General features: G+C 42.0%; 1 protein-coding gene across 1 annotated transcript; it reads left to right on the top strand.

The window, feature by feature from the left end:
* Positions 1–3,995: 3,995 nt before the first annotated feature.
* On the top strand, positions 3,996–5,105 carry LOC147603266 (uncharacterized). Its single transcript, XM_086796692.1, has one exon. It carries the CDS (start codon positions 4,394–4,396, stop codon positions 5,069–5,071), a length of 678 nt encoding a protein of 225 aa, XP_086652818.1. The 5' UTR covers positions 3,996–4,393; the 3' UTR covers positions 5,072–5,105.
* Positions 5,106–15,888: the final 10,783 nt, after the last annotated feature.

Here is a 15,888-nt window from a genome sequence, read left to right on the forward strand (position 1 = left end):
TAAAATCATAGCTTTCTGATCATTTGGTAATGTGCTAGATGCCAAGCTATACAACCTATCCTCTACTAAGCAATCTAGTTTGTCATCCCAATTTACATGCACTAGTCGATTGTAACACACAACACCAAAATCAAACCGTAACATTAAAACCAAAATATGTCGTTGTCTACCAAAAAGATTGAGGGAAGAGCGTAGGTTTTCTTACTCAAAGAAACCTTCTCCTTATGCAAGGTTTGCAATCATGAGACCAACCGTCTATGCCTCCACTTTCTCTCATCTTTATGAAATATAGTTCTCCATTTGTCTTCAAACTCATTTGTAGGCAATGTATCTACAAGAGGGTCAATATCTCGGTTGGCACAACAAGGTATTCATCCAATATTTCATAGGTTACTACATTAGTATGACAATATATAAATGTTAATCATATATTACAAATGTTAGAAAATAGGACATTGTACCTAGAATACTATTTGGAATAGTTATGAAAGTTCATAGTTGTACACCAAGATGGGTAACCCTTTTTCTTCTACATCGAGGCATGCTTCTCCATCTATGCCTTGTTCATCGCTCTTGTGTGGTTTATAATTATTTCTTTATTTGCTAATTCGAGTGCCCTAATGAGGCACACTTTGTCCGCAAAGAGACGATGAAACATAGCCCACTTTGTCCGCAAAGAGACGATGAAACATAGCCCACTTTATTCATCCTAACAAATTATGAGTTATGACAAAGATAAAACATACTACACTTGGACCATCCTAAGTCAAAGAGATTTAAGACATATATTCTCGTAATGTGTACGTTCCCTTACCTACTCAAGTGAGCTATAATTGTGTGAGGACCTCCCTCTCGCTATCCTCATTAAATTCAATAATAAGGATAGGGTCAACACATGGATGTCATTCTTGAATGCTACATTGAGTGTGAACCTAATTTGTCCATTGCTATTTTAAAAAAGTTAACATCGCGTTTAAAAAGTTAGCAATTTAAGATGACTCACATTTACTAAGCTCCTCCATCCATGCCACAACATGAAGATTGCTGTCCCACACATAAAAATCTTATTGGACAAGAATGTCCACTCTGTATCTTTGATCACATTATCAAACTCCTTATTTTTCATTCGGCATATGTCATCCCATCTATTGACATCATCCTGCGATACTTATGTAATAGGATTGTGAGATGAGGAGATAGGGAAAATGAACCTGCATTGATTGGCAATATAGCCATTTGTGTAGAATTCCGTTGTCAAATTCTTGTACCTAATATGCACTCTTCTCAAAGAGGGGTTATGCACAAGGAAATAGGTGGCAAAGGAGTGGATCTCTTCACCTATAATGTACACATAGAGGTTGCACCTCGGTTGTGCTTGCCACTTATAATAAGACCTTATGCAAGCTTACTTAAAAAGTGGATAACAATTACCTTTACTCTGTTTAGACTGTCTTGTAGGAGTTCTAGTTGAGCAGATAAGCTGCATGTGTGACCATGTAGTGATCTTCATTCTTGCCTTCTTATTCAATTACCTCTTCCACCGCCGCTTCTACTTCCCTTGTTTCTTTCATGGATTTCAAAGAAGCACCTTTTTTTATAGACTTAGAAGATCGACTTAGATTTCTTGATGAAGGTAGCCAGCCGTCATCTTCTTCTTCTTGCATTATTTTCCTCCTCTTCTTTGTGCTTGTTACTTTGTGGCTTGCTTGTTTGGTAGCACTGCTCTTTAAGCGTTGTCCACGCTTTGGAGATTTAAATACATGTTGGGTTTCCATTGAGTGTGTGGGGGTCAATCTAAATACAATGACATATAAAAGATAAATTATTTTAAGTAAAACAAACAAATAAACATAATTACCAAGGAAACAATAGATATAAAAACACTTAAACAATCTCTTAATCATGACCATAAAGATCAATTTATGATTGATAGCAACTTTCAAAAAATAAGTTGTAACATCAAAGTTGATAAAATTTCACCATTTAATTCGTGAGAATGCTAGACTTCAAAATATGATACAATTTGTAGCATGGTACCTTTGTCAAAGATATTTAATGTACAAGAATGTTAGACTTCAAACTATGATACAATTTGTAGCATACTACCTTTGTTAGAGATATTTAACTTGAATTATGGTTGACTACATAGTAATGTATGAAACTAATTTTAAAGGAGGATTCTAATAGGTGACCTATGCAATGATCGAAAGCATGATGTGATGTTTATATTTTAAAATACATATAACTTAAGGTTTTTTTGACTACATAGCAAGTGGGAAAAGGCAAAAGTCAAGGAAGCTTTTAATGTATTTATTTTAAAATAGAAACAAGAGACTTTGATTTGGTGAGAAAATAATGCAAGGCTAGAAATAAGTGTAGCAACAAAGACTATAAATTCTTACAATATTAAAATGTGTGCTATGACAAGAACTAAAATGAGAAGATGATGTAAGAGATGAGAAAGCTTTCCCAATTTTCAAATGCTTCAATGATGAATTTCAAGTCAGTTCTAACGTCTTAAACATGAACATGTTAAAATCTCTCTCTCTCTCTCTCTCTCTCTCTCTCTCTCTCTCTCTCACACACACACACACACACACACACACACATACACACATTAAACATTTAAATGAAAGAGTCAACATTGGTTATATTAATATATGTACTAGTATCAATATATATATGTACTAGGTAAGAGGAGGTTATATGTACTAGTATCAATATAGCGTCAACATATTAATTAGGTTAAAGGAGGTTAGATGTACTAGTATCAATATAATATATATGTATATGGAGGTTAAATGTACACACACACACACACACACACATCAAACATTTAAATGAAAGCGTCAACATTGGTTATATGAAGTAGGTAAGATGTACTAGTACCATATCATTATATGCATGCGTGCGTGCATGCGTACGTGTGTGTGTGTGTGTGTGTGAAACATACCATGGCATGCAAAAAATAAAAAATAAATATGATTGAAACTAATAGTTCAAGTATACACTAATATATCATGAATGTCCAACACACGCACGCACGCACGCACGTGCACACACACACAATGTAGATGTTAGCTTCCATGTAGGCCCGCTCGAAGGCACTCTTGTGTGAGCAAGCTTGATTTTTCACAGGCTATCTTGCTTTTCAAAAATTGGATTTTTAAAATTAAAAAAACTTATATATAACAGTGTTTAGAGTGTATTTTGTGACGTGCATTTGAAAAAATTATGTGTAAACTCTTCACACAAAAGATGAATTCTCCCAAGAAATATAATTACAATTATGTTTCCCAAAAAAATTGTGTGTAAGAAACGTTGAGAATGGTTCACCCAACGAAATCAAGCCTAGAAGCAATGTTCGAAAAAACACATTAATTGGAATAAGGAGAAATCTTAAATCTATTTGGATTTTGTTTTCCAAATTTCTACAATATGCCAGTTTTATAACTAAAATATATGAAAGATCATTCGTTAAAATAAGGGCTACTTAAAATCTCAACCGGTTTTTCTTAATGTTGGCCGGTACAAATACACTAGAATTCCGTTTTTTTTTCGAGCCGTGAAGGCAACAGTGGCATCATGGAAGTTGCACAATGGAGAAGCCTCTTTTTTTATTTAAAAAAAAAGAGGTTTAGTTTGAAAGGGGATGTAATTTGTAAGCGAAGGTAGGCAGGGTGGGTGTGAAGGTCAAATAATGTGTTCAAACTTCAAACGTGGCCGTTGGGTCAAAGAGAGGATGTGGAAACGTGTGGGCCATTTCAAAGTCCAAGTTTGAAAACCTCCGCCAAATGTAGAGGGCATCTAAATTTAGAAAACAAGACGCGCAAAAAATGTTGACTTCCTGACTCGCAAAGTATCGTAACTATCAGCGACTGAGCTTTCAACTTTCAAGCTCCCCCCCAATAATTAGATAATTTTACGGCTTGTGGGTCTTTTTCTATTTGATGTGACCATCTCTCTCTCTCTCTCTATATATATTGCAGATTTTGCATCGTAAAGGCAGATTGTGTTGTGTGTGTTAAGCTCTCCTTAATCTGCTGCCTCTACCCCCTTAACTACGCTTAATCACACCCTTAATTATGCCTCTCTAGCCCCATCTTGCCCTCTCTACCAGCTAATCTACCATCATTTGATTCTGTTCGTGCATGTGATTAGTGGGTCAGTAACTTATACTTCGTTCGTACGCTTATAAGGTGATTTTAGGGTTATTGGTTCTAATTACGTTCGTTAATCCCCTTAATATTATCATCTTTACCATCATTTGATTCAGTTGGTGTATGTGATTAGTGGGTGAGTTACTTATCCTTCAGTGTTCTTGGTTTAACAGGGTTCTAATTTCGCTACTTAATCCCCCTTCTTTTGCTAATTACGCTCCATTAGTTGTGTTATGGCCCCTAAGCTTACTCAATCAGAGAGTTCTTCCCAAAGCTCCTTGTCTCCCAGCTGCGGTGTTTCTTCTGTGTCCCACTCGGTCGCCAAAAAGCAGCCAATCATTCGAGTGGTCCATGTTTTTGCCCCCAAGCTCATCAAGACAGACCCTGCTAACTTCCGAGCTCTTGTGCAGAAGCTAACAGGGAACCATGCTAATGAACAGGCTGACGAGAACCTAGTTAGTGTTAAGCCTGATGATAATCAAGGGATTAATCATGGAAAAACACTTGGATCAAAGCAGCACAAGAAGAAAAAAGCAAGCTGCAGTGCATTGCCAACTCCTCCATCTACTACAGTAATCACTACTCCTCAATTAACAGTACAGCAGCATTATGAAGGGTCGTCCCTTGCCCATTGTGACTGGTATGAAGCAGGATTAGCTCATGATGATCACATAATTATCTCTAATGACTTTGAATCAGCAGGAAATCAGAGTAATTATTCACCAAGGCATGATCAATACAGCTCTAATACCTCTTGGGACAGCAGCGCTACAGCCAGTTTTGAGGAAGCTGACTCACTGTTTAGTGAGTTGGATATCTTTAATGGCTTAAGTACTCCATTAATTCTTGATCCTCAGCTCATGATGACCTCTCTACAGCCTGTGGGATTCACCTACTACCTTGGTGAATAAATAATGGCAAATATATTTATGAGAATCCCAATTTTGGGCAGGCTTCATAAAATGTGTTGTACAAAAAAGCACTTGTGTAGTTCTCAAAGGCAATGTATTGTTGTAAGGATTAAATATTTTATACATACAATATGCTATGCTGCATGAATGAGATTTACTGTCATCAAACATATGCAATCCTGGATGCATGAGATATAATACCATGTAATTAATATACATTTCAATGTGTTATCTTGCATGAATAAAAAAATATTTAAGATCATGCAATCCCCATGCATGCAGTTGGTATCAGTGCTCGAAAAAACGACATTCTAGTGTATTTGTACCAACCAAAATTAAGAAAAATCGGTTGAGTTACAATTTTTGATTAAAAAATAATGATTCAATTTCCTCCTCGTTGGTAACTCCTTAAACGCGTGAGTTGCAACATACTGATACGATCAAGCCAACAAAGTTGAAGTCTAGCGTGTAAGTCCAGACTGTCAAACGCGGTGAGTAATACACGCAGCTTATAGTCCCAAGGCCTTCCCCCTTGTGTGCTTAAGTTCTAATTATCCCATTACCTGGGACTTAGTGGCTTAATATATCTTAATATATCCGTGCCTTATAATATGACCTAATATCTACTTTAAATAATATATTACTAGAAACTTTCCACGAGGCCAGGAGCGGCAGGTTCCAATGAACCCCTCTTCCTAGAAGGATGACAATCACGTTTCATGTTGAGGCTTAAGGGTGTCATAATACTGCCCAACATGTGGGCAGCCAAAAAGTGCCTTGTGCACTCTTGAATGGACGTACCCCATTACACACCAACTGCCCATTCTTGCGTTTATTAAAAAAGTGATCGCCTATGTATGGGCGTCCCCTTTACACACTGTTGGATACACAACATGCAGAACAAAGAGATACGGAATACTTCTTTTGCCAATCTACACCAAGGGAGGGATACAGAAAATACAGAAGATACGGGGTTATCCTTTTGGAAAGGCCAAAGGCCACAGAAGATGTACTTTGTTGTATCATATGAATATACTAAATACAAAGCTATTTCTTGCTCTCGATTCTCTATCTATGTTGATTATTCTTGCATCGAGAGTTCCTATGAAGTGCTTAGGGATGAGAGAAGACTATCCAAACTTCCACATGTCTCATTCGTAATCAGAGCATCAGGCTCAACTATGCTAAGTGTAGAAAATACAATATGTTGCAGATAATACATAAGATACGTACAGAGAGGAATACAGAACATGCAGAAAATACAGCACATTGCAAAAAATATAGCATGCAGAAAATACAGAAGAAAATACAACATGTAGAAAATACAGAAGAAAAGACAACATGCGGAGAATACAGCATGCAGAAAATACAGAAGATACGAAGAGAGAGGTGTTAACCCATGGCGGACGCACTATGTTTTACGTCATTAATTTAAATATTCTGAGTCATGGGCCGGGCTTGTCGGCACCATATGTTAAGGATAAAGGGATTGGGTGATCGCCGATGAGAGGCGTACCTTGGATATCAGTAGGATAAGGGTTAAGGTCGGCCGACCATGTATGGACGCCCAAGTGTGAACGGCCAAGTCACCTATATGAGTCAAATGTAACCCTAAAATCCTCATTCTCATGTGTTGTGAATACAAGAGTGCTCTTGCCTTATCTCTTTGGTTTCCTTCTCCTGCGTGAGAGAGAGAGAGAGAGAGAGAGAGAGAGAGTGAGAGAGCGATCGAGCACTGTGTAACGGCACGGCGGCGGAGAGGCGGTAGAGCGGCGACGGCGGCTCCTCCTTCACGGCTGCGACGCGGGAATCCTTCAAGGCAGCGGTTGAGCGGTGAGTGACACACCCTTTGGCATTCTGTTTGAGCTTCCTTCCCTGGTTGTATGCTTGCAGCCATTCGTGGCTCGCATAATACGGTGTCCGGCAAGTCCCCAGCTACGACCTGTGCGACAAAAGCGCACATTTTTGGCGCCGCTGCCGGGGAGTTGCCCTGCACTAAGCTCCAGTTTGCAGCTCGGCTACTGCGTGAAGTTTAATCTACAATGTAGGAAAGCGACTGTGTGTTTGTTGTTAAGGTGTTTCTGTGTTTTGCAATCTCTGTTTCTGCAATTTGTCTTCTGCATTTCTGTTTCTTTTGTTATTTTTCCGCTCCGCGTGTGGGCGCACGATCGGTTATCTGGTTTTCTGCGTGTGAGGGGGTTTCTGAATCCCCAGATCTGTGCTGTGTGCACGAACTGTGCTGCGGCCAAGGCTAGAAACCCTAGAAAACTTATCCAAAAAAAAAAGAAAATAAAAATTTTAAAAAATAAAAAACAAAAAATAAAAAATTAAATTTTATTTCGAAAGAAAGAACCAAACGTGTGGAGAGGAAAGATTTTCTAATCAGAGAAAAAAAATTTGAAAAGAAAGAACCCCAATTGACCCACGACCCACGACCCACGACCCCGGTCTCAGTCTTTTGATATATATATATAGGAGAGTGAGCCTCCATAGCTTTCTCTCAAGTGAGAGCTTATGGGAAGTCGTGCCCTATATGTAGCCCACTCCCCAAGGAGTAAAGTGAGCATGTGGGATAAAGCCCTCACCCTTTCCTCCACAAGCAAATAGGCTTTTGCCCCTTCCCCCCAAAGGAAACGGACTATTTTGAGGACTACAGGAGCTCTAGATAGACGAACACGGTGCTGTAAAGCACACTAGGATCCTTTAAACGATACGCTCGTTTCGAGCTATCACACGCCCTAGTCCAAGTTCGACCGTAAGTAAGGGGGTCAAAAACGGGTTAAAAACAACACAAAAACAAGTAAAAACGGGGTGCGAAACACCTAAGAAACCACTTGTGTGAGTTTCAAGGGTAGTTACCAACGCACGTAGGGTACCCACGTCACATGCATCTACGTTCTGGTCGGGTGCTAGAGCCTAAACCACTAGAAAGCGTTTCAGTCTACGCAGGCTCACACCATCCCTCCACGTTGGCATCTTGGCCTTCGGCTGGAACCCAAGGGAGTGCGACCCAAGATCCACGAATAGTGGATAGTGACTCATCTTCTGACTCCAAAGCCATGGAAGGACACCCTACCAAGAACCCTGAGGAGACAAGCCAAAACATGCCAGTGTGGGCCCCACAACCTGGATCTAGTATGTTTAGTCGTCTAATAGAGACCTTTAGTAGAGCTACACGCTCTGAACATGCGACAAGCGAAGTAAATGAGGAAGGAGGGGTAGTAGATTCGCCATTCACATCTTATGTAGACCCTACCCTCCCAAAGAGTGTCCATGTGGATATTCTACCCACTTCGTTTAATGAGGGCCCTACTGAGCTACCACATTCCGATGCTCTTCCTAAAGTAGAGGTCCCTAGAAGCCAATCCATAAGAAGTGACATTGCGTCCACTTCAAGAGAACCGTTTGGCACACCAAGTCTAGATGGGACATTTCTCAATGAAAATTGGGAATATGATCTACACACAGAGACTCTAACGGACCTATACACGGGTTACACATACCATGTAGGTTGGTTAGAAGTCCTACGATCTACATCTAGCGCCACTAATCTAGAGGAGCAACAACACATGATATGTGAGGTGATTCATAGAATTATCCAAATTGAGAGGCAAAATAGGGGAGTGGACCTAGTTTCCACTGGCCCTATGAGATTTTTGGATACGGGCAAGGCCAAACAACCAACCCTATCACAATTGGAGACTCCCTCGGTGAGTCCCATAGACCCTTCATATGTTGTTTCGCCTGGAGTCTCAATGCAGGTTGAGCCCACGAGTAGTAACTTTAGCTTTCCAACCTTGGAGCCTCAACTTTCCATTAGGGAATCCGCAATGCCTACCCCAATGATGAGCATAGCTGAAAGTGCACCTGTTACCGCTGTAGTTAGTACGACACCGCTACCTAGTGGAACAGTACCTACAACAGTGCGTGCCAGTGCCTATCGACCCTATGTACCTATCGCTACTCATGCTCAGGTAGCTCCTACGCCTCTTAGTATGCCAATGGCGTATGCTCCACGACCGCCTTATCACCACCATTATCCAAGAGGAGCTAGGCCTAGCCACATATCATATCCTACGTCATTTGCCAACTTACTCAGACCAACGCCAACTCCTATCAGCCAGGCTATCCCAGAAGTGCCTTCACCAACTATGCCTGCTCACTTAGGTGATCTCGCAGCATTTGCTCAGACGATCGGACGATCCATTGCAGAAAACATGCAGGGTATTCCTGAGAGAGAACCTAGAAGCAAGGCAGTACAAGTGGCTAAGCTCACTCAAAACTTCAGTGGTAACGAGGATGTTAGGAAGCACATTGAAGTCTTTGAACACGTGTGTGATTCCTTGGAAGAGCACAATGAGCTGCATAAGTGTAAAGCCCTAGGCTTAACCTTGAGTGGGAAGGCCGGAGATTGGTATCGAACCTTAAGGGTTGAAGAGCGCACTCACTACCCCACTCTCAAGAGATTGTTCTTGAAAGAATACATACGTGAGGGTGTGCTTTGGGGAGTAGCATCTCAACTCCAAAAAGCTGAACGCGAGGAAGGGGAGTCAGTGAGAGACTTTATAAGTCGATTGAAGCATCTAAATTCTCGCTGCACTCCCGATGAACGCTTCAATAACAACCAACTCCTCGATAGATTCATCCGAGGATTGCGCCACAAGGACATTTACAATGGCCTAGTCATTAGAGGTCTTACAACGTGGGAAGCAGTCACTGCCAATGCAATCCAGTTAGAAGACAACTTGATGATTGCAGGTAAAAAGGTGTCTTCAGAAACAAAATCCGTTAGTTCGCAAGTATCTGGGCACGAGCCAATGACGGTGAAACCTATTGCCAAGGAGCCCAAGATATCTGAAATGTCTGTGACCGACCTTACTAAGGCTCTCCAAGAATACTTTAGGGGTAATCGAGCTCCTCAGAATAGCCATATGTACCCAAGAAGAGAGCAACAATGGTGTTCGGTGTGCTTAGGACCACATAGCACGAGTGAATGTCCCACATTCAGAGTCAAATTCAATGGGAATTGCAATGCATGTGGTAAGTATGGCCATCAATCTAAAGATTGCCTAACACTTAAGCGAATGTTGGCAAACCAGGCACCACTAGCTTGGTCAAACACACCTCAAGTACCCGCGCTAATGCCTGCACAACCTATCGAGCAACCGTCACAGCACATAGTTCCAAGGAATCCGAATGTAGTCCAGTCTGTGCCGTTACCACCGCCAGTGCTAGGACCACAACCTCCACATCCAAGGATTACCCCTGTAAACCAGATGGGTTGTGAGTCACATAGTGCATGTGGGGATTATGAAGAGGAGATAGACCCCACTGTTCCATACGGAATTGATACGTTTGAAATGATTCCCCAGTACTACATGGAGGATCATTTCGGGCAAGTTAAGCCTGTATATCAAGCGGCTGCTCTTGCCACAAGGGGGAAAAACCTTAATACCTTGGCGAGGAGACCACCTCTTCAATGCTACGAGTGTGGAGGACCACATCGTGTAGCGGAGTGCCCTAATAGGCTACAGAAGATTGCTACTCAAATGCAACCAAATCAAGGGAGCACATCGGGAATGCCGGTACTTACATGTAATCGTTGTGGCATAGATCATTTGATCGCTCAATGTCCACATAATCCTAATGCACCCAAGATTACGCCATTGAATTTGGTTGAGGTCACCAACCAAGCACGAGGAACCACACCCATTGTACCCGTGAATGTAGTTACACGGTCAATGCTTCAAAATCAAAACTACATTCTTGAAGAGAGGGATACTGCATCAATCGCTCAGGCAAAGAAAAAGAAAACACGGCGAAAGAGATCGCTTAATGCCACGAGCTCCAAGCCCAGTTCAAAGACTAACATAAGGACGGGAGACGACCCCGTGTATATGAATGATCCTGAAGATGATTCTGATTCAATAGAAACCATGGGGACCAAAGACACTACCTTAAGGGAGGAACCCACTCGGGAGCTCAATGAAGGAGAATCAAGTGAGCACATAAATAAGGGGAAACAGAAGGAAACTTCCTCGGCCCCACAACCAAGTCAGTTAATGCCCTCTCGACCACCCAAACTAACTGAGACTCCCCAAGACAAGCCACGTGGGCCAAAAACCCTCAAGAAAAAGATTGGTACTTACCCAAACCCAGTTGAGGAGATTGAACAAGTGCAACACTTAAGGGGTTTGGTGGAAGAAACACAAAGAGAACTGGAGCCAAACCCGAGAAAAATCAAAATTCCAGACACAGTGTTTCCTACGCAAGTTCAGCCTCACCGGACCCATAAACCGTTAGCTATACCTAGTATCATTCGGGAAGAAAGCGAGGATAGGACATCCGGAAGTGGGCAAACACCCTTCTTGCTGGAAAGAATGTTTAGTGAGGGACTGCCTGACCCCATTGAAGAGGAAGTGATTCCATCTTCACCAGTCCCTAGTCAAGAGGCGATGTCTCGAAAAGTACCATTGAATGTGTCTAAGCTAATGGATTTCATGTCCTCTGAGATCAGAACCACGATCATATCCAAATTATACGGAGATCCTGAGCTATTCTTAGCTCTTCGGGCATTTCTCAATGGAGAACTAAAGGCGGGGCTACCACAATTTGCAAATATGGATAGACCCGACACGCTTCAAGATGAAGGGGAACATTGGGATCTACAACCCAACTTTGATGAAGATTCGGTCGTGGAAATACCTGTGAACAAGTTGGGACAATACTTTGAAGGTGACGAATCTAATGCCACCCTCCCCATTACTACCAAGGGATTAACTCTAAAGGGAATCCTTGATGGTGGTGCTGGAGTGAGCATTGTGACTAAAAACTGTTGGGAATCTATGGGAAGGCCTCACCTCGAAGTCACAAACATAGTGGTTAAGATGGCAAACGGAACCATAGCTAAACCTATTGGAATGTTAAGGGACCTTAAGATCAAGGTCCTGGGATACAAGGTAAAACATACCTTCATTGTAATGGATTTCTCCAAGCATCCTATGTCATATCAAATGATCTTAGGACGTCCTTTCATGAGGGAAGCACAAATGGTGCATGACTGGTCGAAAAACCATGTCTACCTATAATTCCAGGACTCTGTCATTCGAGTTGATCTTGAGAATGGTCGTGCACATCCTTTAGGAAGCAAGGTTATCATTGATAATCGATCGGATACCACTATTCACTCCGCCCCATTAAGGTATTGCTATACATGCAAAAAAGAGACTGATGATGGGAAAGACTCTCCTTACATGGATGTCCTACCGGGTATGACTGAGTCGGATAACGTGGATTGGGTACACCTAGCGGCAACCATAGACACATGGGGAAATAGAGGCACAAGTTGGGTAACACCTGAGGGGCAAGATATGCCACCGTTAGTGCCAATAAACATGATAGGTGTTATGCACTTGACCCCTGATGGCGAGAAAGTGGCAAACTCCACCGACACTGAAAGTAGCGAAGACTCTGACCAATGCAACTCTGAGTATGAATCTCAAGAAGAAACTGACCCTGAGCCTGATGGGGAAAATGAATCAAATATTCACCCAAATGTGGAAGCAAGGTGCTCAAGGCCTAGGACAGCGGCCTCCTGCAGTTCATCCGAAAGTGAAGATCGACCAAGTGAGTCCGAATCGGATAGAAACAAAAATCAAAAACTTGGTAAGAAGAAAACGAGACATAAGCGCCAACGCTATCGAGCTAATGTACGAACTGCAATAAATAAGGAGAGATCCACTACAGAATGGCTTAGTTATGTAGGAGCCATTGATGCTCATCGGAAGATAGCAGATAATTGGGGACAATACCTCCAAAGTGTCATGTGGTGTATTCCGCAACCTCATGATGTCGCCCAATTAGAAATCGAAGAGAAGCCAAAACTAAGTCGTACTGCAAGAAGGCGGCAAAACCAAGAGTTGGCTCAACAACAAAAGGAGGCGGAATTAAAAGAAAAAAACCGGACACAACAAGAACCAGTAGACTTACACCCCGCACCCGAGCATTTCAAATCATTCACCACAGGGGAACGTAAAGTGGTCTACACAAAAGCCCAACGAACGCCTACCAATGGGAGTAGCGGTGTCTACGATGGCCCTGCGGTAGTTAAGGAGATAGACTTAGCAGATCCGGGTGAGGAGTCTAAACCAGTTTATATTGCTCAAGACCTCACCAAGGCGGAAGAAGCTGCACTTACAAAGCTTCTTAAAGAATTCAAGGACATATTTGCTTGGACGTATCATGATATGAAGGGTGTTCCACCCTCAGTGGTGCAACACACGATTCCAATGATTAGCACTGCTAAACCAGTCCAGCAATGTCCCTACCCAATGAATCCTAAGTACGCAAAGATTGTACAAGAGGAAATTGAAAAGCTTGTAAAATGTGGATTCATATACCCTATTGAGCACTCAGAATGGGTGTCTGCGATAGTCATCGTACCAAAGAAGAATGGGAAACTTAGAGTGTGCGTTGATCTCAAAAAGGTTAATGTGGCCACTAGAAGGGATCATTACCCCTTGCCATATTCTGAACATGTGCTTGAAAGAGTAGCAGGCAAGGAGGCATATAGCTTTTTAGATGGGTACTCGGGTTACAATCAGATCACAATTGCAGTCGAGGACCAAGCTAAAACAGCATTTATCACGGAGTTTGGAGTGTTTGCCTTTCGCGTCATGGCTTTTGGCTTGACCAATGCACCTGCAACATTCCAACGATTGATAAACACGGCCTTTAAGGAATATCTAAGGGACTTCTGTGAAGCTTTCTTAGACGATCTTTGTGTTCATTCCTCTTGGGATGAGCACTTGATGTGTTTACGAAAAATATTTGAAAGGTGTAGATTATATCGCATCTCCTTGAATCCTTTCAAATGCCAATTCTGGGTTAAACACGGAGTTATCTTAGGGCATATAGTGTCCAAAAATGGGATTTCCACTGACGAGAGTAAAATCAAGGTCATTCTGGAATTACCCCCACCCACCAACTACAAGGGAGTCCAACGCTTTATGGGCCACGTTGGTTATTATCGAAGATTTATTCTATTCTTCGCCGAGATAGCTCGACCATTGTATAAGCTTCTCATCGAGTTTATTTGGACCGAAGAATGTGATCGTGCCTATGAGCTATTAAAGAAGGCCTTGGCGAGTGCTCCAATCTTGAGAATGCCTAACTGGGATTTACTCTTCCATGTGCATATTGATGCATCAAACTTTGCTATTGGGTGTGTGTTAACTCAACCTGGAGAACACAAGCTAGACTACCCCATTAGCTTTGCCAGTCGCCAGTTGAACGATGCTGAGATGAACTACACCACTACGGAGCGAGAAGGGTTGGCAATGATATATGCAGTAAGGAAATTTCGTTATTACCTCCTTGCCACCAAGTTTGTTTTCTATGTGGATCATCAAGCATTGTTGTATCTGGTAAACAAACCATGCTCCACAGGAAGAATCACACGATGGCTATTGATTCTTCTTGAGTTTGATTTCACTGTTGTTGTGAGACCTGGCAAAAAACATATTATGGCTGATCATTTGTCTCGCATACCTAATGGTGAAGCTCCTACGGGAGTTGATGATGACTTACCTGACACTTCCCTGTTCATGGTGGAGACAATGCCTGAATGGAGTGAGAAAACTGTTAACTTTTTGGTTAATGGCTTTCCACCCAAGGAGCTTCGTAAAGATCTAGCTCGGAAGCTGATCAAAGAATGCGAACCCTATTGCCTGATAGCCGGGACTCTTTATAAAAGAGGAAAGGATGACGTTCTTAGGCGTTGTGCCCGAGAGGATGAGTATCTATACATTTTGCAAGAGGCACATATGGGCGTAGCCGGTGGTCACTTCTCAGGAGATTTAACTGCGCGAAAGATCTTACAATCAGGGTATTGGTGGCCCACTATGTTCCAAGATGCATCACTCTTTGTGAAGGGTTGCGATGAATGCCAACGATATAAGAAACCCCAGAGGAAAGATCAGATGCCCCTACATCCAATAAAAGTAAACCAACCATTTGAAAAGTGGGGTTTAGACTTTGTAGGTCCAATTAGCCCAGCGGCCCGAAACACACAATCTCGCTATATTATTGTGGCCACTGACTATATGACCAAATGGGCTGAAGCGAAAGCGACACGTAAGGCAGATGCGAGGACAACAGCCAAGTTCCTCTTTGAAAATATAATCACATGCTTCGGTTGTCCTTTTGAACTTGTGAGCGACAATGGTATGCATTTTATAAATGAAGTGATTAAGGAGCTCACAACAAATTTCATGATATCCCATCATAAATCTACTCCTTATTATCCGCAAGCGAATGGCCAAGCCGAGAGTACCAACAAGACTTTAATCTCTATTTTGACAAAGACAGTTGAAGCTCATCGCACGGATTGGGATCTAAAGCTTACGACAGCTTTATGGGCCTATCGTACTGCGTACAAAGTGGCTATTAATTGCACACCATTCAAAATGGTATATGGCCAAGAAGCAGTCATGCCGTGGGAATTTGTCATTCCAAGTCTTCGTGTTGCTACTCAAGAGGGTCGGGATGGTAATCCCTTAGCAGAACGTCTGTATATCCTTGAGCGGCTAAACGAAGAAAGATAATTGGCTGTATACAATGCCCTTGTGGAGAAGGATAGAAGGAAAAAATGGTTTGATCGCCATCTAAAGGACAAGGACATCAAGGTTGGGGATAAAGTCTTGATGTATGGAGTGCGAAACGAAAAGAAGAAGCTCAAATATGCTGGTAAGGGACCGTATAGAGTATGTGAAATTACCCCGCAAGGTACCATCAGAGTGGAGACTCTCGACGGAGTT

The sequence above is a fragment of the Cibotium barometz genome, chromosome 64 (genome assembly GCF_041138505.1).
Source record: "Cibotium barometz isolate CiBa-2024 chromosome 64, ASM4113850v1, whole genome shotgun sequence".
NCBI classification, from domain to species: Eukaryota; Viridiplantae; Streptophyta; class Polypodiopsida; order Cyatheales; family Cibotiaceae; genus Cibotium; species Cibotium barometz.